Genomic DNA, 25,988 nt, shown 5'->3' with positions numbered 1-25,988 from the left:
GAGTATGATTTTTTTCCATTAGTGTTTGTGGGATGAAAAAAGCTGTTGGAGGGCTAAAATGTTTCCTTCCCCTGTGAATATACTTGATTTAATCTAGTTCTGGGGAGGCTATGTAAGAGACCAGGTGGTCTTCTCTCGCACACAACTAAATTGTCACTAGTGACTTGTTGCCAAATGTCGCTGAAAATGCTCTTCATTACTCAGGTGATGGATATTTGCCTCACTGCCCAAGCAATCTGTGGTGGAACTTCCTGTCTGAGAATCAGGGGGTAATGAAAAGGCAGCTGCACCTGATATTTCTCGGGAGGTGATGGGAGAGCCAAGAGTGTTTGGTGTTTATTTGCCTGAGCTGTACTGATCTGGTTGAGCTTTTGTTCTGGTTTTGGCCTTTTTGGAGTATTCCTTTTGCTCTAAGGGAATGAGGGAGCAGAATAAAAAAATTCACCCATAGTTCTGACTTGATGGGTTGGTCATCCCTGGCTTGACATTTGAATCTTTCAAGGTTTGTGTCACATGTAAGACCAGTAATCAAATTTACTAAACTCGGCTATCATGAGAGCCATAACATGACAATCAGGCTATGGAATACAGTGCTTGGTTATGAATATCTAAACAAGGACATAACTTCAGGACAAGGAAGACTTTCCTGATTAAAGGAAAGGAGCTGCATTCCTTAGAGCAGCTGGGATGTGAGATGATATAAGGATAGGAAACCTGGAATATCTTTGAAAGAAATTACTTTACATTGCTTTCAGCGTTTGTGCTGGACTTGCCTGGATTTTTTGTGGACTCTGAAATATTTGGGATTTATGAATAATTACTTTTTCAAGGCAGTGCTGGGACTTGGAGCTGCTGTGTCCTGCATCTTCTGCACCACGTCTTGAGTGGATTGGTGGCTCTTAGGTGGGGACTGATCTGTCCAGCTGCTCCCAGGCAGGGTGGCTTTTCTATGGCATTTTGGGGTGGGGGGGGGGGAGAGAGAGAGAGAGGATGTTTGCTCCTCTTTTGAATAGTGGGATCAGAAAATAAGCAGAGCTACTTGTACTTTGGACTAAAATTAATTTCTCTCAGACCATCCTTAAGTTTTGTTCTTATTGACCACACAGTGTCTTGCTGGGTGTTGTAGGAATGCTCTGGAGAGGAAAGGCTGAGGCTTGGTGAGCCTGTGATGTGCCATCCTGGCTACCTCAAAAATGGGGAATATCCTGAGACTGACTGAGAGTCAACAGGCTATGTGCTTGAAATCCCTTTCTATATCAGGCTCTAACTTCTAATTTCTGTGGTGATGGAGGGGCCTGGGACAAACTGTTCTTCACCCCCTTGCAGAGTCCTTTTTCAGGTCATCCTCAAATAGATTTAGGCTTTGCCAATTACTCTGGTATTTAGGAAAACCACGTGTGACACGAAGCTTAAATGGTTGTGGATGGTTTTATTGCTTTCTGCAGAGCTCTGGAGAAATGTCTGTCACCCCAACTCAAGTGTTCTGCTGAGTGAAAGGGAGGAGCAGCACGAGTACCAGCATAGTCTGAAGGGTCAGCTGACAGTGCCTTATTGGTTTTTTTATCCTGCTAATACCTAGAATTGGTGATTTTATCTGTTGCTGTTCTTTGGAGGGCACCATGGAGAGGTTTTTCTTAGAAGCTGGGCCTGTTGTCTTGAAAGCTGAATTCTGCAGATACTGGTGTTTGAGTTTGCCTAGCAAAGAAGCTTCATATTTAGAAGTGGTTTTGTATTACTTTGTATTTTGTCATTTTTCTGGCTGTTAAACGTAAAGGAGAACAGAAGTGCAAGGTATAGGAAAACTTGCCTCCCTCACACAACTTCATGGATTAGTTTGTTTTTCTTGGCTTTACCATTGCAATTTGTAGCTGGGGCTTGTGTTGTGTCCTTTAAAGTCTTTGTTGGAGAGCTTTATTTTGGGGAATTTAGGTGCAGAAACAATGATGCTTTTTTCCCAGTATATTTCAGAGCTTGATAAAATGGATGCATTGGGTTTAGAGGGGGGGGGGAAAGAGGAAAAAACCCAAAGGCTGACATAGAGCAGGACAAAAGCAGTGGCTAACAGCAGTACATTACTCAAGGTCATTTAGGCAGATAAGGGCTAGGTCTGCTTATTTGCCATGTCCTAATTTTTGTGCTTACCTCCCTGCTGAACCTGTCATAAAAACGGAGCTTCCCATTTTAAGTTGAACATGAGATGTTAAAATGTATTTTAGCTGCTACATGTACTTTAAAAACTCAGCTCTCAGTTTTGCAGGGTGTTTTTTCCTGCTGTGGTGAGGTGGCACCGTTGTCTGCCTGTAATCCAGTGGCAGCTGGGAGGCTTTAGAGATAAGGGTACCAGTTTAAATAAAGGGGGGGGGGGTGGGGGAAGGAAAATATCCTAAAAGCTGATAATGTAAAAATTGTTTTAACACTCTTGCTTTGCCCTTTTCTTGGAAGATTCTGTGCCAGGGTGATCATTGTGTGCTCAGTATGAGCAGGGGTTCACAAAGCTCCCCCTGAGTTGGGAGTAGACAGCCTTGGTGCCAGCAAGCTGCTCCTGAACACCCTTGTACTTCAGGCTTCCTTCCTTCCCTGAGCCAGCTTCTGCTATCCACAGACTAGTTTTTTCTTTTCCTGGAGTGTGTGGTGAGTGATTTCACCTCTAAACGATTGTCCATAATTTGTAAGTCATGGTAAATAGCTACTGACAGGAAGAGAGTTTGTGAAGGATGTGTTAAAATCAAATGTCCCAAAATATGTCAGGGTATGGTGTACCTGACACTGTTCCTTTTGGTCTACATTGTAAGTTACTATATGAAAGCTGTTAATAGATTGCTGTAAAATATATTTTAGCATTTATATTTCAGCATTGAAGTAGTCAGAAAACATCTCTGCTCTTTGTATTTCGTTAAAATTCTCTTAATCCCAAACATAAGGGGAAAGTATGTGGGCAAAGGGCTGAGTCCATGGATGCAGTACAACATTTAACAAAAGAGTAAAGCATCATCTGGCCCTCCCTCCTGGAGAGGACAAGGTGTGTTAATGCTTTCAGAACCAGCTTTCTGGGGACTTACTGGAGATGTCAACGTACAAAATGCTTGTCATAAAAGCTTCAGAATCACAGCTGGTCCCAGAGGAAGATTTTATTCTCTTATCTCTGACATTTCTGACACAACAAAGTTACCAACTTTCCAAAAGGAGACAGGACAGAATGGGCTATAAGCAGAAAATGGTCCAAACTCTGAGCTGTTTTTATGCAAGGCATTGAACAGAATGTTTCCTATTCTTTTTCTAAAAGCAGTGCCCTCAATCTTTCAAGATTATTTCAAATAGCTTTTTTCAGTACCCTGTGGTTCTGCATCTTGGGCAGTTGTTTGTTCCACTGGAACAGAAGGTAGTGTCAACAACCAGACTTACTGTAGATGTCTTTCTGTTGCGGTGAAATGCAAATTTTAGAGATCTTTAGATATATTGGTCATTTAAAACGTATCTGTGTAAAATGCTCTTTCTTTCATCTGCTCCTGTTGTTTATTCTCTGGTGAAATCCAGTTATGATGGAGTGAGATCAGTCTTTTAGTAAAGATTCTATTCAATGATTTTCTTTTTGCTGGAAAAGGCAGCAAATGCTGTAGAATACAGTGTACTTTGTATTTGTTCTTTAACTACTTTGTTCTGCGCTTGCTTATTACAGCAAAATACTTTATGTAGGCAAGGGGAGTTGTGAGACTGCAGTTTGCCTGCCCCTGGGAGGGTGTTAACTGGGGTGCAGCACCCAGGGAATGTGCCTGTGTGTTTCTAGGGTAGGTTTCCACCACTTAGCTCAGAGAGCAGCTGGAAGAGCTCGTGTTGTCAGCGCCTACCTGTGCAGCTGTCCCCCAAATGTCACTAGAGATGAGCTTTTCACCTGTATTAAGTGATGTTTAGGTGTGTGTCTCACCAAGTTTATTTGCTTACCATAGTCCCCTTAGTGTGATAGCTGACTGTCTCCTCTTTCCTGTGAATAAACTCCTTGTATCCTGGCTCGGCAGGGAATGGCAGTTTCCCCTCTGGAAGGGTTGGAAGCAGAGGCACAGGCAGCATTAGTCGTGTTTGTGCTGTACTGACCACTGCAGGAAATGGAAACTAGTTCTGGACTGATAGTTTGCCCACTGGCTTATTCCTCACACAGTAAACAAGAGTGATCCAGTCTCTTTGGCAGAGAGTTCCCAAACCTGTCCTTTTGCTGTGTGTTTTCACTCTCTCCCTGTGCTCCCCCATGGATGTGAGTGTGCATTTCTGTGTGTCTGGATCTGCATGCAGGAGGAAGCATGTGTCCTCCCACACAGCTCTGGTGGTGGCAGCTTCTCCAGGACAAAGTTGGGGAGTTAGTTTGAACCCTCCTCTTAGCAAGATTTAGCTTGTCAGCTATCCATCGAGGAAATACTCCTGAATATAATGTTCTGGGGAGTAACTGTCTGCTTATGATCAGGAAGAGGAACTGGGTGGTCTTAATTAAGCAAATACTAAAAGCAAGCAGAAAATTGTTTGCTTTACAAGTGAAGAGCCTTGTTACAAATCCACCTATATAGTAAATACCTGAGAGAAGGTTGGACTGGGGCCAACACTTTATTGGGAGAAAGAGTATTTACTTGTGGTGGCTGAAACTTCAGCTATGCTGATAATGCTTTTATCCTGTTTTTATAGATTGCTGCTAAAATTGGAGATATTCCTCACTTGAATAATTCTACAACACTTGTGGACCCCTCAGTCTACGGTTATGGAGTGCAGAAACGACCCCTGGATGATGGAGGTAAGCTGGCTGTGATTAGTCAGTCTTGTGGATGCAGCTCCTGAAATTCATCTGTGGAGTCAGTTGTCTATTTTAAGGATGGAAAATGCATCTTTCTGTGTATAGAAATTTTATACAAGGTGCCCTGTGTTGTTTACTCTTACCTAGATAGCACAGTGTTCTTAGGCATTAGTGTTAATGTGAAACAATTCTTTGTTAGTTCATGACCTTTGGGAAATAGCAAACAAACAGGGTAATTTAAATCTTGGTCTATGGTAGTTGAGGGAGGGAGGAGGATTTGCTTATTGGGCCTGTGCTGGAGCCCACCTACAGAGTACCAGGTGTACACAGTACATGCTCTTCCCTGATGACCCTTCTTTTCTGAGTGCAGGTAATGTGTAGGGACAGTATTACACATGTTCCTTTCCATCTGTGACAACAGTCACAGCCCAGGAGCTGAGTTGCTGTCAAGTTCTGGTTGCTTTGTACATGAGTTCTAAGGAAAAAAGGTACTTATGTAAGATGATGCAAGCTGGAGGGAAACCTCCTGTATTAGATTAGCTTTCTCCATTATTATTTGAGAATTCTAAAATCTCTGAAGAATTTAAAATTGATCCCAGCCAAAGGATAGTTTATTGCATGGACATAGCTGGTAACTGTCATAAGTCAATATTGTATGAATTGTTACAGTTTTAAAATAAGCCACTAGTTTCTTATCTTTGGTGGGATCAATGAAAATATTAGAACAAGAGTTTTTTAGGTTTTATAAATCTAATGATATGCATTGTTACAAGAAGTGTTTAAACTGTATTATCTGCTGCTCTGTAGATGCAAAGAGCTCACCTTTCTTTGTGAAGAAATAAAAAGCATGTCTATGTCTTCCTTTTGCTATTTCCTCTGGTATTTTTCCTGACACTCATAGCCCTGCAGGGTGATTCTCTCCCCCATGGATATGTTCAGGAGTACTGAGGAGATAGGCAAAGCTGCTGCCTAGCACTTCATTTTGAAAAGAATTTTTTTCTATCTGATACAAAGGCTGAAAATAACTGCATGTCTGCTTCTCAGTCTGAAAAAACGTGCTGGAGCATGGGGAGAAGTTTCTCTCATGTGGAGCCTCTGGCTTGCTAACATTTACTGTTTTCTGAACACATGCCACCACCCACTTCTGTTCTCTGCTCTTGGCTCTATTTGAGCAACAGGTTGCTGCTGCTCCTTTGGTTTGGGGTTTCAGGAGAGAACGGATTCATCTGGGTGAGCCCCCATGCTTTGTATCTTGGACTGGAGTATCCTTTTGTTGAGAAGCCAGAGGTCTGGCATTGCTGGTGTGTGCTGGTTCTGCAGGAGAAGGTGCTGGGCTGTCACAGGCTTGGCAGTGTTGGGGAATGCTGAACAGCTCTGAGCTGTGCCTGAATAGCTTAGGGACGTGGCTGTGTGTGGAAAAGAATAAAAATAGCCTTCTAGGAACCAGTCATTCACAACATTTGTCCCGCTTGTGTCTTTCATTGATCAGACTGAACTGGGAGAGCTGACCTCTTGACAAAATGTGTTTTAGGAACTTGTAACACGTGAAATGGTCGTAGTGCTGTAGTGGCAGGTTAGACTTTGTACTTAAACTTGTGCTGACGAGCCCTAGAACTTGGTGAGCCTTGTTTGTGTTGACACAGACCGTGTCAATACAGTAGCAATCTGGGCTATAAACGTGCCTTACTGCTGGTTTCTTGTGCTGTGGTAGATAACTCCATGGAGCGGGTATTGTTCCTGGGAGAGCCTCTCAGAGTGGCTATTCCTGACTCCTGGATCAGCAGTTGTTCTGCTCACCCTGTACTCAGCACTGGACCTTGCCTGTAACTGTTTTTAAAGGAGCTCCAATGCTGTGTTTGCCCTTGGGTTGCTCATATACATCTGTATATGACTTTGTCCAGCTCCCTTCCCAGAAATCTGATCTGTGAGATCTTCGAGGAGAAGAGAAGTGACTGAAGTAATATTTTAAAGGGCTGGAATTTGACAAAGAAGCAGGAATTGTCCGGGTAGGGCTAAGGGTTGTAGCACTTCTTTCAGCTTGGGTCATGTTGGGTTTTGTTTCTAATGGTATGAATAAGTCGTGTACTGAGATGCAGCTGTGTGATGAGTTCCCTTCTACAAGTGGAATCCTCCTGTGCTGTTCTTTACCTGCAGCCTGGCAGAGCAACTCCTGAAGCTGTGGGTGCTTCTTGCTGTGTATCTCTTTGTGATGTGATCCATATCTTAGTCTTGGGCTACCTGCTCTTGCTGCCGTGTAATTAAATGTCTATAATGCAGCTTTAGCTTTAAACATCTGGAAGATGGAAGTTGCTTTTAATAGGACGCTTTAATTAGGAAAGCACTTCTATTTGGATGATTTTTTTAATTCTCTGTTAGCTGCAAACAAGGGGTGTTGGGATTGCATGCCCACACTTTTCTCGTTTTCTGCTTGTCTGTGAACCACAGTTTGGAGATGTTGTCAAGAAGTGATTGTTACACATGCTCTAGAAATGTTAGTGTGTGGATTTGGATACGTTCTGCTGCTCTGGATGAGCTGGAAACAAATCTGGTGGGAAATTTACCCCTGTATACTGCACGCTCACAGCTGAGTGCAGGTCTCACTGCTTCCTTATCCCCATACAGCTCTTAGGAAATTAATGCTGTTCTTAATACTGCTGAAAAAATTGTCTCCAGAGGAAATATTTAAGGTGACAGGAAAACTGTCTGTCTTTCAGGACAATCTAATTCTTCCTGTCTGTTTTTGTAAACAGCTGCTGCTGTGGCTGCCTGATGCCGCCTTAGGAAGTGGTCTTAAGACAGGTGTCAGTGCATTGATCCAAACAAATTCAGCAGCTTTTAAAGCATTTCCAGGAAAAACAGATTTGTCGTAGTGTTGGAAACCAGGATGTGTGGGTGCCTTCTGCACTTCCCTTAACATAACCCTCATCTGAACTGTGGAGCAGCGGGATCAACCCTGGTAACCTGGCTCACTGGTGTTAGATGGAGCTTGAGACTGATTATTTCTCTTTTCCCTGGCTTCTTTATTTCCCCTTTCTGGAAACAACTTGGAAGTAATCTTGCAAACAGCTGTAGTGCAGAGAAGAGATCAGGTTTATTTGTACTGCTCCTGGGAAGTCACAGCTGGCATTTCTGTGGCCACTTGCAGGGGTTAATGTTTCTCAGCAAAGGTGAGCAGTAGGGACAGGTGAGTCTGACCTGCAGAGAGACCTGGTGGCACTTTGCCTGTGGCTGCTGCTGAGGACACACCCCAGCCCTCCTGTAAAGGGCCAACTGCTGCCTCTGGCCTCCATTCTAATTAATAGGTCCCTCTAATTACCAGCACAGATTAATAAGTTGGTTTAATGCTAAATAACCTTTAAAGAAGCAGCCTCCTTTTGTTCAAAGGAAGCAGGGATCTAGTCTGCTGCAAAGAGACTGATGGACAGAACGTTACCCTTTGTTTGCCCTGCTTTGGGCTGCTTTAAAGGAGCGTCCTGTTAGATCCATAGGATTAAGCAGCAGCATGGCAGCTGAAGGCTGGGGCATCCTTTGAGTCTGGGAAAACAAAGGTGAGAGACCTTGGAGAAGCCTCACACCCTTTCATTCCACTCTTCTCCCCAAGCTCCTGTGGTACATCCAGATCTGAAGACGACCTCTGGTGTAATAAAACTTGGTTGTAGTAGAACCAAGGGGCTCAAACACGACGTGATCCTGCTGTACAAAGTACTTTATTCTTTTCTTCCAGCATGTTTTCAGTGAAAATAGTGGTGGGCAGAAGGGAATTTTATCCCTGTCTTACTGCTGAAGAAAGTCAGTACTGATGCTCTTTGACACATCTGCAGCAGCAGTAGGACCAGGGCAAAAGTCCAGATCTCTTGGCAAAAGATTTAGTTTAATACACAAAATACCACTGTTCAAAATTGTAACTTTATGGATGGCCACTTTTTTAAAAAAGGTGGTTTAAGGGAGGGGAAAAAAACCTCCAAAGATTTACAATGAAGTCAGGCACAAAAATTATTAGAGTTTGCCTATTTAATTAAAGAAAAACCTAGCAATATTTAACGATGGAGAATTAGGGTAACTATCTTTGCAGCTTTCTAAAATTTATGATGATCCCATTTTGGCTCAAAAGTATGAAAAGCAGCCCTGTTCCACTGCTCTCCAGGAGATGTGTTGCTCTGATTTTATTCTAGCCATGAAGATATTCCTGAAGAGATTGTATATTCCCATCGTGCACATTAATTTAGTGGGAGGCACTGCTCTGTTTTGTGGGGCGGAAGAAAAATCCGCATTTGTTTTGAGTGTCTGTTAGGTAGAATTCAGTTAAGGTGAAGCGTAAAGCAGAATGAAGAGTTATCAACCAGCAGGTGCCATTAATAGGAAATTGTGCTGATTTTATTCAGTATTTTTCCTTATTTGCAGTAAAATGACTGCAGTTACAGTTAAATTGTACTGAATAGATGTAAAAGGGGGAAATACATATGTGGTTTGTCAGAGTTCAGCCCCCTCCTTGGTGTGAAGGGAGACGGTGGGATGGTGCATCAGCTTTCGGTATTGTGGCTGCCCCAGCTCTGCCTCTCTATTAGGCCCTGTTTTTCAGAGAAAAATGGGCATGTTGGAGAAGGAATGGACCTTTAGGTTGTTGGAACTGGGAGCCACATCATTTCCCCCCACTCCCCCCCCCAAAACAGAGAGAAATCATAACTGACTTGAAGTAAATCATTTCCATTTCTCTCCATTTGCTTTTGATCTCAGTTTTTCGAGAAGTTACCTGTAGACTGTGGAAGGAATGGTCTCTCACATAAGTTATTGTGGCATCATTTTTTCATACTAATTAGCATGAATAAATATATAATAAACATGCATTAAGGCTGGTATCTCCCTATGTGGGTGAATAGCTTACTCTGGTTGGATAGTACTCAGAATGGGTTGGAGAGACATTGTTACCTACATCTAAAGCATTAATTCCTTGACCAATTTAACTTCCTGTGCTTGTACAGGTTTCCCCTCGGAAGTTGTCTTTTTCAAGTGTAGGATTGTGTTACAAAATGAAGGCTCTTCCCTTCCTTGCGTGAACTTGGGGAGTTGATTATAGGATGTGTATCTGTCGCATAATTTGTGGGCAGCGGCTGCAGTGGAACAGATTGCTAAGAGAGCTGTTCTGGTGAATTGAAATGCGAAGTGGAGATTTAAATACAGCCTTTGCAGAGTTAAAACCACTCTTTCTGGCATCTTGATAATGAGTGGCCTTGGCTGTGGCAACCCCACACTACACCAATACCACCAGACCTACTGCGTGGAGCTGAAATATTCTGAGTGCAGTTTGGAGCAAGATTCTGAGTTTGGTTGTGTTTGCTCAGCTCTGTGGTAGGAGCTTATCAGCCAGAGCAAATATTCCCCATTACATCACCCACCTTTTTCAACTGCAATATTCATAGTTATCAAATTAGAGCTTTTTATGTTCAGGGTGAGAATATGCAAAGACAAATCTAAGGGAGTCAATAATGCAGGACTTGTCTTATTGCTGAGCTGGGGAAAGTAATAAAACAGATAGACTGTCGATATTTGGTCCTGAACTATTATGGGGGTATTGACATGCGGCAGAAATACACTGTTGACTCTCTTTGTCTATTTTCTTTGAGTAAAGTGTTTGGCCACAAACTTGATGCATTTTTCTACCGGATTTAGAGAGCGTGGGATGCATCCACTTTCTATCCCTGCCAGCTGATTGCCAATTTATTTCAGGTCAAAGAATGTGCAGTTTGCTGCAAGGTAGTTTGAAACAGCATCTTTATTATCACAGCTCACATATTGGCCAGTTTCATTTGTTTTGTTCCCTGTGCCCTCCAGGCATGCAATATAATCTTTCAGCTGGTTGTTAGCACCAAATGGTCTGGTTTTTAGCTGGTTTGCTGCAGGCAAAGTCCAGTAGGAAGCCCAGCAGGGCTTGTGTTCCCACTTTGCATGAGTTGGTCTAATGATATTTTCCCTATTAACATTTGGAAGAAAGATCTAATCTGTTGGGGTTGGGGCAGAAGTCTGTCTGAGGGTTGTCAGTAGGGAGATAACTTGTAATCATAGATGGACCAGCAGCTAACATGGCAGAAATGCCTGGAATTTGTTCAGGAACATGTGTTTTGTTGGGTTGAAACACTGTTTGGGTGCCACGAGGTTACTTAACAGCCCTATTCCTTTAACAGGTCTCCGTGTAAGTGGGCTCCATGGAGCACAGATCAGAGACACAGAGAGAAGTATGTGCCAGCCGTGTCTGATGCTTGGACTGAGGGAATCTCTGAGGCTGCTTGGCTTTTATTCTTTAATACACACTAGTCTTCGAATTTCTCTCCCTCCTCCTCCCTCCCCGCCTTTTCCCTTTTTTTTTTTACTGCTTTGGGCTTAATTTGGGAAGGGGGGAGGTCAGTTGCAGGGATTTGGATTTGGGCAGGCAGGATTTTCTCCCATGACTCTCAGCATGGGGAGACGCGGATCAATTCCCTCTCCTGTGTTCAGCTGGACACTGGGCTATGGTGTGTGTTGATCAAGAAATCCCCTCCTGTTTTGTACCACATAACGCATTCATTTCAGCCACTGAACCTAAATTACTGTTTTGCTTTTCTTTCTTTTTTGATGAAACGGTAAGAACTCTTTTTCTGTAGGGATGAAGTTAGTTTATCCGTGCTAATGCTTTGATTTTTTTCCCTTTTTTCTCTCTCTGCCACAGTAGGTAACCAGTTAGGGGCCCTGGTACATCAAAGGTAAGCAGTGGGTTATGTTTTATTATTTATTGATCAATTCTAATTGTTTATTGATCCACCATCTGTAGTAGTGTTAGGAAGTCAGAGGTTGAGAATGTGGAAAAACTGTCAGCTTGGGTTTTCTCCAGCCTGGGTTGTTTGTTCTGATGAAAAAAAGAGGAGTTTATGTGAAAGTTGGATTTGGTCCCTGCAAATCTGCAGGACTGAAAAAAATAAATTCTCTCTCTTTTTCCTTCCCCTGCCCTGGCAGGGGGCAAGAAAGAAAAAGTGAAAAAGGTCTGGCGTTTTGGCAAAAGGTGGAAGTATCAAACAGACACGTGTTATTGTTGGTGTTATTACTATTTAGTATTGTTGGTGTAATATGACCTGGGATGACACCTTTGTCAAAGATGGTTTGGGAAGACTGAAGCAAGTATGAGTTGTCATCCAGCATGTCTCAGCATCCAATAAAAATGTAAAATTCTCAGTTTTTCTCAAATCCTGATCTTGAGGAGTTGTCTGTGTTGTTTTGAATGGAAGAACATTTCTAAAGCTGAGTTAGCCCAAAGGTGAATAGTAGTGCATTTCCATCCTAACCAGCTGTTTGGGGCCTCAGCAGAAGGGACAAACAATGTGCATGAAGGCTGTAGAACCTGAAATTTTTAATGGTTAAGTTAAAGCTAGTGTCTGACTAGAGCAGCCTAGAAAAGTGTGGGCAGTGCGTGTACTTTATCTGCAACTTAGCTAATCAAGTCTCGTGTATTTTATAGCTTCCCTTACTGATCTTAAGGAAAAAGATGGGAAGATTTTAATATACCTCACCACAAAACCTGCATTGAACTTACTGTGCAGGTGTTTTATTGCTTTTGAGATTGCTGAACAAATTGTATATAATGCATGTTTTCAAATTCCATATTCATGGTGTTGTGTTTTCTACAAAACAGAAACAGCTAAACAAAAAAGCAATCCAAGTTAATTCCTTTCTATTTGACTATGGTCAGGTCTTAGGAAACTGCTTTGAGTGCTCTGTTTTGAGGCAGGCACATTGAAAATGTCCAAAGAGCAATAGGTATGGAAGTCTTGAGATAATAAGAATTCAGAGAATAATCGAAGACAATTTTTATGAATTCCAAGGAGAAGAATGATAAGGGCAAGCAGGCAAAAAAAGAGTCCCAATCACCAAACCTGTGACTGCCAGAAAGGGGTGTTCATGTCAGGACTGGCTTTGGTTGGTGTCTCCTGGGAGGAGAATATCTGGAAGCGTAGACACTGCTGCTTGGGAGGTCCAGGCTCAATGATAAGGAAACTGGTTTGATTTTTTTTTTTTTTGTTAAATCTGTCTGGAGCAAAAATGACAAAAAGAACTTCTTCCATCAGCTTCATTCAAGATACCAGGGGTAGACTGGACATGGATCCAGCATAGGAGGAATTGTGTGACCATGAGAGGTCCCTTCCAAAACAAATGATTTTGGCAGTGATGTGCTCTTACTTGTGTTTGCAGAATCCCTGTCCTGAGCCCAGGCTCCATGGCAGGGATGTAGTTTCTTCCAAATTGTTCTTTGTAATGAAAATTTGATGGGGTTTTCTTCCTTTTTTTTTGTTTTAGGGCTGTAATAACAGAAGAGTTCAAAGTGCCTGATAAAATGGTTGGATTTAGTAAGTACCTTGGATGCTTTTGATGCTTCTCAGTGTGTTTCCTGTGCAGGAATGCTGTTGATTCTGACACAAGTTTTTGTGCTTATTAGCCTTGGATAAGCCTTGTTTAATGCTGTCTTCATGGGGAACAGAGGATCTGTGTTTAAAATCCAGATGCAAACTTCATGGAAAAGCTCAATGTCCCAGTAATAAGAACAAGAATGTCTGCTACAAGTTACTGGGCATTTTAGTGATTTTCTCAAGTCAAAAGTGAATTTATTTCCCTACATTGTAACATTTTACTTTGAGTATGCAAAACTGTGGAAGTTGAGGAAGGAAAACAACATTTAAATGTTAAAATATGAGTTGACTAAAGGCAAGTTAAACAGAGTTTTAAATTTCCTATACATTTGCTGCGGGGAAACGCAACCAGACGAGAGTTTTTCCTAGATTTGCATTCCTGGTACTGTTTTCTTTCAAGCTTGATCCTAATTTCTGTCTTCCTCTTAATGATCATTACTCTTGCTTTCAGTGGCACCTCCTGCTGATGTGTTACTGCAGTGATTGCATAGACACTTCTACTGCTGGGTCTCTGTGTATCCCTTCCAATTTGATATATGGAAAGTAAAGAGGAAAATAACAGGCCGTGGTAATTACCCCATAGTGCGCCAAGTTTTGTTCTGACTCTAAAGACACTGCAAGACTGTAACTCAAATTCCTGCAAAGGAAAGGCTCCCCCCTCTCCTGCCAGACCTCTTCATTTACCAGTCCTGGTGCTACACATGGAGGATGTTGGCCCTGGGAGAGGGGAGCTTGCAGGCATCACCTCTGTGTTAAATCTCACCCTGGTTCAGATACAGGGGGATGCCACCCCACAGCTGAGATGCTTCTTTGGGAGCACCCTGAGCCAGGAATACCTGTTTGGCTTTACAGCTTTGCTGTTTTTGCAGTCTGGGAAGGGTAGAAATGGTAATTGGTGTGGTCTGTGCTCTGCATGTCTTGTTGTGAAACAGTGATGTATCAACTCTGAGAGTTAAGGGAGATAGATATTTGTGTTCACTGGGGGTTGATAGAGCATTTCAGGATGTGGCTCTGTCTGAGTGCAGACAGCCAAATAGCATGTCCATTCAAAAATGGCAGTAAAATAGGAATTATAAAGAAACAAGTCTTTGCCTTTTTTAGTACCCAAAATAACTGGTTTATTGGTTCAGGCTGAACAAGGTGTACTTAAATTACTCTCCCAGCATCACCCAGACTAGTGCCTTATTTCTTTCATACTTATTTCTTTCCATTCCAGTGCAAGACAGGCTTTTTTGTTTTGTTTTTCTAAGCAAATAGAACAACTTTCCGCAGTATTTCAGTGTTTTTCTGCTATGATAAATTTGGATGCCTCTTCTGCAATCGTGGAGTCAAACTGTTCCTTTATAGACAGCTGCACCAAAGTAAAAGGGGGAAGGTGCTCTGCAGTTTCCAGGAAAAACAGTTTGTTCTGATGCTTGTTGAACTCATTTCAGTAATCGGCAGGGGAGGAGAACAGATCTCACGGATTCAGATAGAGTCTGGCTGCAAAATTCAAATTGCTCCAGGTAAGACTCTCTTTGTGTGGTGGGTGAACAGGTTTTAATGTCAAAGGGTGTTGTGTCCATTAGATCAGGCAATTCCCATGCTCACAGTGTGTTATCACCATTAACATGGATACAGACAGGCATGGGAGAGCTGTTGTTGGACCCACCTCCCAACCAGGGTAGAAAACAGGTCTGTCAGGTGGCTTGGGGAATGGAACATTGAGGGAACTGGCTTTAACCAACAGATGGTTGCAGAGCAAATGGGCAATCTGTGTTGTGCTTGGACCTGAAGCTGTTGAGTTTTCTCACTTTGCTCAGCTCTGTGGTTTGCATCTGACTGGCTTGATCAGCTCCAGCTCCTGGCAGAAGACATTTCAGGAGGGTTGGCAACAGCTCTCCATACAGCTTGCTTTGCATCATAAAAATGAGACCATTCATCCAAATGGGATCATTGGTGCCAGTTTGCTTTGGGGAAGACTGGGCTGCAGTGCTGTACAGGGAACTGTTGATCAATGTTATCTGAGTTTTTACCCCTCCCTTTAATTGGTGGGGAAGGCTTTAAAAGAATGCAGACATCCAGTAAATAATTTAAAATATGTTGATCCTGGATGTCTTTGAATTCTTTAGCATGCTGTGTGCAGGTGGGTGGTGCTTCCATTGGTGCTTCATGGTCACTGAAATAGCTGCCACATTTTTAATTCCATGTATCACAAGTTTTCTTCTTGTTTCCTTTACAGACAGTGGTGGGATGCCCGAGAGGCCCTGTGTACTCACTGGGACACCAGAGAGCATTGAGTGAGTTCTGATTTAGTTTCTCTCCTTTTTCCTTCTTTCTCTTCTCCCTAATGCTGTGCTCTGTCAGTGGTGCTACTTGGTTATTAGCCACACCAGCAAATGTTGGCCTAGAGAAACTTGAGGGTCTCTGGAGCATAGAACCTCTTGGTCTGATGCTTTAAACTGTGCACCTCAAAGGCTTTTTTTCCACTTGCAGTTTGAATCCTCTGCAGAAATTTCCTTGGAATTCCCCTCCGCAGGGTGAGGTTGCTCTTAGGGCACCTAGGATGCAGTTTTGTAACTGCAGCTTTCCAGGATACTGAGCTAAGCTGTTGAAGGGCACTTCTCTTCTCCCCTTCGCTTCCCTACTCCTATTGAGATGAGCATCCTTCCAGCTGAAGAAGGGCTGCATGAGGCCTCTAAAGCCTGTGGGTGCCACTCCAGGATACCCTGGAGGTGTTGGTGTTGTTGCAGAGCAGCATGAGGCCCACTGGGTGCTTGTCTCTGCATCGCTGCCAACAAGAAGCAAAGGACTGAACCCAAGTCTTGATTCTGCTCCTTGCATGGTAGAGACACGTGGCCAGCCAGCAGGGATTTCTATCTTTAGACCTATAGAAACTTTAGGGACAGTGTTTCCTCCCTCCCCCTTCCCAGGAGCTGAGTTTGAGACTCTCACAAACCAGTTGAGGACCTCCTGCTGGAACTGGATCCAGGATCCTCAGGCTTACAGGAACACACTTAACATATGGAGCTGCTCTTTCTCTCCCCAGCCTTTGGGTAGGTGGGTTTTTTAAAATCCATCTGGAAATCTTTGAGTTGCATTTGAAAATACATGGGTGCAAAGACTGTCTCTCTAAAGAGAAGACACTCATCATTCTTCCATTCCTAAAGAGATCTAAGGGTACTTAAATCTCCTTATTCTACCATAATACTGCAAGCAGTGAGCCAGAATAAATACAATTGGCAAACTCACATTATAGGGCAGGCAGTGTATTCTTGCTGATATTGAAGTGGCTTTCTCCCTTTAGCAAAGGATATTTAAGAACAAGAGCAAAATAGTAAAAAGCTGGGATGCCTCATGAGATCAGTTGGGGGAAAATGGGGGAGAGGTGTAGTTAAGACTTTGTGGTTCTGAAATAAGCAGTTAAATGTACTCGTGTCCAAGGCTGTCTTTAAATAAAATATGAGTAAATTTTAAAAGTGACACTGTTCAGTTTGTGAAACAGGACATGGAATTAAGTGAAATTTAATTTACTTTTGTGGTCAAATTCTTGACAAATTGGTTGTTTGAACTGTTCAGGCTACTTGTAGAAAAATAAAATAAAGTCAGGAAACCATTTTAGATGTCAGACTTCTTTGAGAAGGGTTTTGTGAGAAATGTTTTCATTAGTTATATCCAGTGACAAACTAATAGGCTTAATTTCTGAGTGACCCCTTCTCATCTGAAATATGTTGTGTATTAACTGTTGTGGTCTCTATACTGTCACTAAAAGAACTTTGCACCAAATATGAAGGTAGATGAATAAAACCTTTTAAAACTTTTCCAGAATATTTGAAGCAGGCTTCCAGAAATTCCACCTTTTCCCTTTTGTTGTGAGAAAGTCAAGGGCAAGCAGTGTTCTGCTCTGAGTGCAGCTTCAGAGCACCACCCCCTGAGCTGCCTTGGGGGAATGTCTGCTTCAAGGGATGACTTTGTACTGGTTCTTCAAATCTCTAGAGAGAAGTCAGTTGTCCTTAAGGTGCCTGATGGTGTGAAGTGGAGAGAGAGGAAGATGCTGCATTAGGCTGAGCAGGGAACCAGTGAATTTCTTCTGCTTTCAGAAGGGTTGTGGGACAAGGGCAGGAATGGGATGTGCTGGTATAGGAGTCTTCAAGATGAAGGGAAACCCTGTCAGTTACCTCTGACATGCTAAAGATTTTAGAGAAGAGATCTTTAATGTCCCAAATGCTTCTTTGTGTGTCTCTTCTCACCAGGAGTAGAAGAACCCAGTCTTTCACTGGTGGCTGCTGCAGTATCCCTGCCTCGCTTCGCGGTGTAGCTTCAGCACCTACTGCTTGGAGCAGAGGCTGTGTTAGGACAGTGTTCTGGTGCTGCTGGTAAGAGCAGGTAGAGAAGAGCAAAGCAGTTGCCTGTGACTGACCAGAGAATGGTTAATCCATGGGCTGTGTTAGTATCAGAGCAGTGTGTGTTTTTTTGTCTTGACCAAGAAGGAGAACAGAGATTGAGTTTTATTATTGTATATGTGCTAGAAAAGTTAAAACCTAGAGCATCTTCATTCAAAGTAAGCACCCCAAATGTAGTTCAACTATTGTCCTTAACTTCCCAAGAGGTCAGAGCATGCTGCTGCTCTTCCTTTTCTCTTCCCCTTTCAAAAATCAAACTGCTTATAAGTAATCATGATAGGGGAAAATAGACATCAAAGAGTTAAAAAAAAAAAAAAAGGCAAACATTGTGCTGACTATGGTTTCCTCCATCTTTCCACTTCTCCTCTCCCCGATCGCTTTCCATTCCGATGGTTCCTGGTCTCTTGGTCACGTGGAGCAATGTTGTCTAATGGTTGTTTCCCTCGATTCTTTTCCAAAGACAAGCAAAACGGCTACTGGGGCAGATTGTAGATCGCTGTCGGAATGGACCTGGTTTTCACAACGATGTTGATGGCAACAGTACCATTCAGGAGATTTTGATCCCGGCATCCAAAGTGGGTCTAGTCATCGGCAAAGGAGGTGAAACAATAAAACAGTTGCAGGTGCGCAAGATGCATTTCCTTTAGGGCTCTCTTCCCTACTGCAGCTTCTCTAGATCCACTGGAACAGGCTGAAGTGGAGAGCCTTGAATGCTCTAACCTTCTCCAGCAGGGACTACTCTTCTGCCTTTGGAGATTGGACTCAAATCCAATCTTGTGTTACAAAATCAGTGTGGCCCCAGCTACACAAGTAGTGGAGTTTTGCCAGAACAGTGACAGAAACCCATGTGCTGTAGATAACACTTGGTGTGTGCTGTTCAGGAGGGGATCCCTGTAGCCAAGGAAGGGCCACATCTGCTCTGCTCTGCAGTATTTTTAATGCCAGCCATGCTGTTCTAGAGTGCTCTGCTTCTCTTTTGTTGCTGATCTGTGGTAAAGCTGCCATGTGTCATCTTTTTTTCTCATCCCACCCCTTTCTAATTAAGTGTTGTGTTATGTATAAACTGTGTTCCTGGACGTTCTTTATTCCTCCATCTGGTACAAGTTTTTAAAGAATAGAGGGTTTTAGCAAAACATCTAGGTTAAAAATGGAGGAGTTTTGAGTGCCCTGATTAGACCTCTGTCACCTAGTTTGGAGGCTGGTCACTTAATAACTGTTATGTGCAGACAGCTACAGATTTTGGAGAGGGCTGGAAAGTCAGTTGTCAAGGTGGAGAGGGTTTTCCTTGCAAGGATTTCAGCTATTTGAGAACCTCAGGAGCAGCACAATTTCTGGCAGTCCTTTACACTCTAGGACTGTTCCTGAATTTGTGCATTCTGTAACGGTGCTGGTTTGACCTTCATAATGTTTAGTGTCCAAAATACAGTCCCTTGTTTTAGGGACTCTGCTTAGAAAAGTGCTCTGTGCTTTTTCTTCAGGAGCGAACAGGTGTGAAAATGATTATGATCCAAGATGGTCCTTTGCCTACTGGAGCAGATAAACCTCTCCGAATTACTGGAGATGCATTTAAAGTACAGGTATGTAACAAAAGCAAAGTGGTTTCCCAAGAGAACTGAGGAGAAATTTAAACCTGAGTGTATTTGTGAGCATCTAATGGAGTCAAATCTGACTGTAAATGTAATAATCTTTCCCGGTTTTGTTTGTTCTGTAAGGTTGAGTAGAGCAAGTTAAAACACCAGAGTACTTTGTTTTACAGCATAACTTAGGAGCTGTCACTCCACATAAATATTGCACATGGGTAGGAGTAGAGATGATGAGGAGGGTTTGGAGAAAGTAGCTTTGAAATGCTTTCCAGCCTGTGTGGCAAAAAATGAGAGCTCTGTGTCACTCGAGCAAATGGGTTCTTAGTGACTGACTGAATCACACATCTGAGACAGGGAACCTTTCAAAAAACTACCTCAGACAGCCAATCGACGCAGGTAATTAAAAACCAATCCCACAACAACTCCTGAAACCAAGGGGTTTGCTTAATATTGGTACCTCAGTCTCCTTGTGTCAGGGTTCTGCAGATGTGGATGAACCTGCGGTTCGGAGAAAAGCCCCCATCAGCTGGAGACTGGGGGATTGCAGCGTGATGGGAGCGCCTGAATTCGAGCATTAAAGTTCAGCCATGGCATGTTCCACTTCTCAGCAAGTGCCTTTCATACCTTGCTAAGTATTAAATCTAGCTTAGCATTCCTGTCTCCAATAAAAGTAGTTCTGTTTCATATGATCTCCCTGTCTTGGGGTGACTTTATGATGTGTATCCCACATCGCTGCCCTATGCCCAGAAATTAATTCTTGTGCCTTTCTATGCCTTTAAACTGAGCCTGAGAGGAGGAAGGAAAAACTGAGCAAAACTTTTTCAAAGCAGGTTGCAGCTTGTTCAGGGTCACACAGAGATAGCAACTTTTTTTTCCAGCCAGCTTTCAGCCAGTTGTTCAGTTTCTTTTCCTCCAGAGAGAGACTGAGAGTTGAACTTTTTTTCCTTCCCTGGAATTTCGGATTTTTTCCCTTTTTCTGTGGATTGCTTCAATATCAGAACACATCGGGAGGACTTTCCACCAAGCACAGGGGGCCTGGCCCTGGGCCAAGCCCCAGCTCCAAGGAGACCAAAGGGAGGACTCTAACACTTTCCCAGGTTTTTTCTTCACAGCAAAAGATTTTATTATTTAGCATTATTTTCCTTTTCCCGTGTGTTTGTTAAATAAATAGTTTTTATCTCTTACTTTCCTTCGAGGAAAATTTATTTTTCCTGAACCTGGTGGGGGAGGGGTGGTTGTGCCTTCTCTCAGAGGATATATCTCTAAATTTGACCAAACCAGAACACTCCCTAATCATAAATTGCTGCAACAGCTGATGTTGCTCAGGGATAGTGTTTGGGTTGTATTTTTCAAAAAACTCTTATTGCAAGTTTTAGAGTTAGGTTCGTTCCCCCCCCCAATTTTTACTGTGGAGGTATAGCTGTGCAAAAGGAGTTTAATGACAGTCTGGCTACTTCTAACCAAATCATACTCTCAGTGCTGCCACTTCCCAGGTGGCTTCTGCCTTGCAAGATTTGCTATTGTCACGTCTTCCATTCAAGGAAATATGGAGACTGCACAGGCTGGAAGATCTTTGAGGCACTTAAAGCTGAGCACACTTAGGAAGCGTTTTAAGAAGTGTGATGATTCCTTGGGTTTGGTGGGATTCTGTGGATGCTGCTCTTAACTTCCTCAAATCCCCATGAAATCTCTCCATCACCCTTATTTCTGTCTTGGCATCTCTGAAATGTCTTTGAGTTGTTCTTTCCATTAAAAATACCTTGAGGACATGGAAAATATGTAAAAATGAAAGGAGAGAAATTCACCACCACCCTCAAGCTTGGAAATAGAACCAAAAGCTTGACTGGTAGTAGAGAGAAAAAAATGCTTGGGTTTGCCATGTAGGCTTTTTTTATTTTGTTGGTGACTACTGTTGGCTAATTTCCAGGGTATACTTTCACTAGCTGGGCTACATGCAGGCTTGTGCATGGCCTTGAGTGCTGCCAGTAGGTAGGAGAAATATTCATTTGTCTCAGAAAATGTCTTGCTGGATTGCTGCAGACTTGGGCTTAACTTCTGAGAGTCAGTAAGCTCAGTGCTGCCCAGCACCTCCTTGGTATGTGCTCTGTAGCTCTTAGTGGACATGATCTCTGCCATGCTACCAACAGCTTCTACCTTACTGTATTGATTTCAGTTCTATCCGGTAGGGAAGGGTCTTCACTTCCTTTAATTCCGAAAAAAAAAAAGAAAAGATATTTTAAAAGTTAAAGGGCCTTTTTGAAAGACTGGAGGAAGCAATTGCATCCGAGAAACTGCCACCTTGTGCACCTGGCAGGTTTTGGCAGACATGGAAGATGCCATCAAGAACAGGCTGTGGTAAAAGAAATCCTAAATCAGACCGCTGTTCGCGTTCAGCAGGTGGAGATCCCTCTGCCTGAAGCCTGAGCGTTACCCGCTGTTGAGGCCCTAACACCAGGAGGGCAAGCAGAATAATTTGGAGCTAACTGTAACTTCTTTCTCCATGTAGCAAGCGAGGGAAATGGTACTGGAGATCATCCGAGAGAAAGATCAGGCAGACTTCCGAGGCGTACGCAGTGATTTCAGTGCTAGAATGGGAGGAGGCAGCATAGAGGTACGTTTCATTCACAGTACTCTGCTAACCTCCCTGTGGGATGGGTAGTGGGGGGAGTCATCCAATTGCACTTGTAACCTGTAAGCTGCTTTTTAAATGCATTGTGTTCTTTTGCCAGAAGAATTGAGTCTGGCTCTGCAAAGAGGAGGAGTTCTCCTGGACTCCCAGATGGCACTTTATAATTGTCTTTTTTAAGCTGCATTCTTGTAGTGCAGAGTTCATTTAGTGGGGAAGGAATTTGTGGCCACTTGTTTGTTTTTCTCAAACAATGCTGTTCTATAGCCTGGAGCTGCCTAACATGGCCCGTCCTCAACGTTAAGAGCATCTCCTTGTAAAATCAGAGTCATTCAGTCTAGTTCTCTGCACTTTCATACTCCTTTGCCTTTCCCATCAGGTCTCTGTGCCCAGGTTTGCTGTTGGAATTGTGATAGGAAGAAATGGAGAAATGATCAAAAAGATTCAGAATGATGCTGGAGTTAGGATTCAATTTAAACCAGGTTTGTGTGAGGATGGAGAGCCGTTGCTTTCTGACCAGTGTTCCACTTTTGGGTTCCAGCAGCCAGGCTTTCCTCATTTACAGGTGCATTGTGTCTCTTTCTGAAACCCATTTAAATATGATGTGCTGCCTCCTCATGCACTTCCTGGTTTTCAGAGAGTAAGATTATATACAGCTCATTTGCAAACATTAGATGTCACAACAGTCATGTCTTGAGTGGTAATTACAGATAAATAAAATAACAGAAATATTTTATTTCCTGTTAAAGAATTCTCCTTCAGGACATTAAAGCCTTTGGGGATCAGGAGTTGATTAATTCTGAGTAACTTTCTCTGGGTCCTTGGCTGTCTGATCACCTATCAAAGCTGCCTTTTTCCTCTTAAAATTATATCAATCTCTTTCATGGATTTTTGACATTTGGAAGTGTTTCCTTTTGAGTGTCATTCCCTCTGCAGTGTGGGCTGGGTTTTGTCTTCTTTCAGTCCAGGGAAGAGGGGCTGAAGGTGGAGGGAAGCGGTAGCTCCTGGGATAGTTCTGTGGTGTGAAAACGCTGCCAGCAGTGGCAGTGCTGGAAGGAAGCTCTTGTTGGCGAGTGGATGTTTTCTGCTTTTAATTTAGTCTTTGCCACCTCTCTCCACAGATGATGGGATTAGCTCTGAAAGAGTCGCACAGGTCATGGGGCTCCCCGATCGGTGTCAGCACGCAGCACACATCATCAGTGAGCTCATCCTCACGGCACAGGTGGGTTCTGGAAGTGCTTTTTGGGAATGCAGGCTGCATGCAGGCAGCTGGATGGAGGGATGGAGCCATCTTCTGAAAAGCAGCAGTGTTCAATTTTCCCCTGGTAGGCCACACATGCTGCTGCCCAGAGCTGCTAGATTTGAGGTTTGTTTGTTTATGGTGGAAGTTCTTTTAATGTAATGTCAACTAACTGAGCTGTGGGAAGGTCTTCTATTCCCAGGCCTATGAGGCCTCATTACAGCTCCACATCTATCTGCTCTTTAGTTGTTGTTGTTTGGAAACAGTGATGTGATGGAATGGAGTCCATCAGCATCAGTGACTGGAGGCTCTGCTTAGACAGCAGAGCATTGCCAGCGCTCAGTGGTGCCTCTTCTTCAGACTCCAGTCCTCTGGTCTGGTGGAGGCACAGGAAGGTGATGAGTGCTCAGGCATTGTGTCACTGTGCTCTTAAGACACACCAACATACTGCATTACACAAGAGCAGGAAGTACAAAGCTGAAGTACTAGGGCAGGCTCTGGAAGGAGGTTGTATATTCCCTTTGTAGTATGAGAAATGAAAACTTTAGGCCATTTCAGAAACCTGAATGTAATTTGTCCAATGAGGTCCATAATTTGTCCATCTTGATATCTCTTCTTGCCCCAATACCTGGTTTGAAAACTTGATTTCATAATTTGCTGTAATAATTTACTAAATGTGATAGCCTCTGACTGCCCATGGCATTTGGAGAAATCACTTCGTTAAAGGACATACCTATTTTGGGTGTCTTTGAACTTAAAAGCTTCCTTTGGACGTTTTGGAAAATGTGCATTTCTGCTGAATAATTCCAGCAGGAGGACACTTGAAAGGGTTTGAAAGCAACTTTCCTGTCTGTCAGTGCCAAGATACATTGTTTGCTCTAAAGAGAGCCCCCATCACAAACTGAAAGTTCTTTAGTCCTTTAGATGCTTATTTATAGGTTTATTTCAGCAAATGTAAAGGCATGCATTTAAAAATACAAATATCTTCCTGAATCAGGAAGGCAGCTGTAACCTACATTACTTCAAAACCTTGAATGTGAAACTGAGGTTCAGGAATATCTCAATTCAATGCCATTGATTATGAGGCAGTTTAACTTACCTTGCTTTATTTTGTTTTTAATGTGCATTGGGGCCAGCACAAAAATACTGATACACATGTTTTGCCTTCTAAGGAACGAGATGGCTTTGGAAGCTTGGCTGTTGCCCGAGGAAGAGGTCGTGGCCGTGGAGACTGGAGTGTTGGAACACCTGGGGGCATGCAGGAAATCACCTACACTGTTCCAGCTGACAAGTGTGGCCTTGTTATAGGCAAAGGTGGGTTTGGTGACTCCAAATATCACAGCTTGCAATCCTCCCATCTCAGGATGGTCATGTTCTTGCTGCTTTACAGTGAACTTTGGGGTTTTCTGTGATTGTAGGTGTTTAGTGCCCGGTGAATGCAGCATAGGAATAAGCTGAAAGCGCTTGTGGTTGTTTTCTTTGTGGTGTTCTCACTCATAATTGTACTCTCCAGGCCCTTGTTCACAAGCTGTAAGAGAGGCTCTTAATGCAGAGCTGTCAAATAAGCTTGTTATAACAAGCAGCTGGCTGAGAAAAGGCAGGTTCGTTTGTGGATTCTTTTTACAGAGAATTCATTTGAAGGACGGTGTATCGGGGACAAGCAGAACAGTCATTTCATCGTGCTGGATTTCTGTGAGTGCTGTGTGAGGAAATGGAAGGTCTCTGAGTGTGGTAATAACAGTAGGTGCTTCCAACCACGTACCTGAAGTGTGTGATGAAGGAAGTAGGAGGATTTGTCTGCCTCTGTGCTGGCACCTGACCTGGCACAGCAGCCTGGTGCACCTTGTGCCACTTGGCTGAGTATGTTCACTGCCATGGAGGCCCCTTGGCTGCCTGGCCAGTGGGGATCTCTCCATGCTAAGGAGATTGATGAGGAGTCATCCTCTCAACCAGGACAACCCCGTGATGGTTATGAAACTGAGCATCAGCAGCAGACTCAGTTTGTCAGAGAGCAGGAGCTGCTCGTGGGGCTGTGGCAGGACTTTGGGTAGAGCCGGGAGCAGACAAGCTCTCTAGCTCTGAACTGCTGCGATGTGTCTGAGCTAATGCACTGACCTATCAAAGGTGGTGCTTCATTTTTCTATCTGCTTATTTCAGAATGAATGACATATGCCTGGACCAGTATTTAAGTAATCACAGTTGGCTTTCAGCCTCAGCAGAGAATAGACAAGGAATAGATAAGCTACAGCAGAAAAGGAGGCAGAGACCTGAGGGCATTGGGCCAAGTTTCAGTGGCTTTGAGTGTTCCGGGCAGGAGGGAGCTTGTGGTGAGACTTGTTGTGGCCTCTTTCCCTGCTGCACATCCCTGCTGTTCCCTGCCATGTGCCTGTCCCCACAGCACCCTGACCTCCTGCCCAGGGACACGGGCAGGTCAGCCCTGCATCTGCAATTGTTTTCAGATGTTGTTTTTTGCCACAAGCCTGTTCACAAACCTGAAAACTTATTTCAGTATGAAAAACCACCTGCTTTCCCCATTATGCAGAAATTGCAATGATTATGCTTGTCCTCACTGAACAGTCCAGTTGGCCAAAAGATCAAGCAAAGTAAATTTTAAGCCCACGAGTGAGACTTATATGTGCAGAAAAATCAAATTATAATGAAACTTTATTGCTGTATCCATTAGTCATCTTTAATAAAGGCTCAGAAAAGGTCACTTGTTGTTCAGCAGTGCACTGAAGTGGAGCATTTGCGACTACAGAGAGCACTGTGTGCTGAAAAGATAAATGCAGGTAGTGGAGTGAATGTCCCAGCATTCAAGTGCAGGGCCTGGCACAGCCTCACTGGGGGGTGAAGGGTGGCTTTTTACCTTTGTTTCCACAACAGCAAAATCGGGATTCTTACTTGGCCAGATCAGAAGCTTTCTGGAGTGACTAATTACTAGTTGTATGGTGATT

The 25,988-nt window shown here is 43.3% G+C and overlaps 1 protein-coding gene across 5 annotated transcripts in view; it reads left to right on the top strand.

Annotated features, from left to right (window-relative positions):
• The window catches only part of FUBP3 (far upstream element binding protein 3), a 40,240-nt gene that overhangs the window by 2,801 nt on the left and 11,451 nt on the right, over positions 1-25,988 (top strand). For 3 of the 5 annotated variants that reach the window (XM_032130773.1, XM_032130770.1, XM_032130774.1), the window contains exons 2-13: positions 4,669-4,774; positions 10,954-11,004; positions 11,475-11,508; positions 13,094-13,143; positions 14,637-14,708; positions 15,425-15,482; positions 18,046-18,208; positions 19,064-19,162; positions 21,675-21,779; positions 22,174-22,276; positions 22,916-23,016; positions 24,207-24,348. In XM_032130773.1, coding sequence (XP_031986664.1) covers positions 4,669-4,774; positions 10,954-11,004; positions 11,475-11,508; positions 13,094-13,143; positions 14,637-14,708; positions 15,425-15,482; positions 18,046-18,208; positions 19,064-19,162; positions 21,675-21,779; positions 22,174-22,276; positions 22,916-23,016; positions 24,207-24,348 — 1,084 coding nt within the window. The remainder of the gene's footprint in view (positions 1-4,668; positions 4,775-10,953; positions 11,005-11,474; positions 11,509-13,093; positions 13,144-14,636; positions 14,709-15,424; positions 15,483-18,045; positions 18,209-19,063; positions 19,163-21,674; positions 21,780-22,173; positions 22,277-22,915; positions 23,017-24,206; positions 24,349-25,988) is intronic. The other 2 variants (XM_032130771.1, XM_032130772.1) reach the window with 2 other exon arrangements.

Source organism: Corvus moneduloides, chromosome 21, assembly GCF_009650955.1.
Source record: "Corvus moneduloides isolate bCorMon1 chromosome 21, bCorMon1.pri, whole genome shotgun sequence".
In the NCBI taxonomy this organism is placed as follows: domain Eukaryota; kingdom Metazoa; phylum Chordata; class Aves; order Passeriformes; family Corvidae; genus Corvus; species Corvus moneduloides.
The sequence above is the reverse complement of the archived record's forward strand: the minus strand, read 5'-3'. Positions and strand labels throughout refer to the sequence as shown.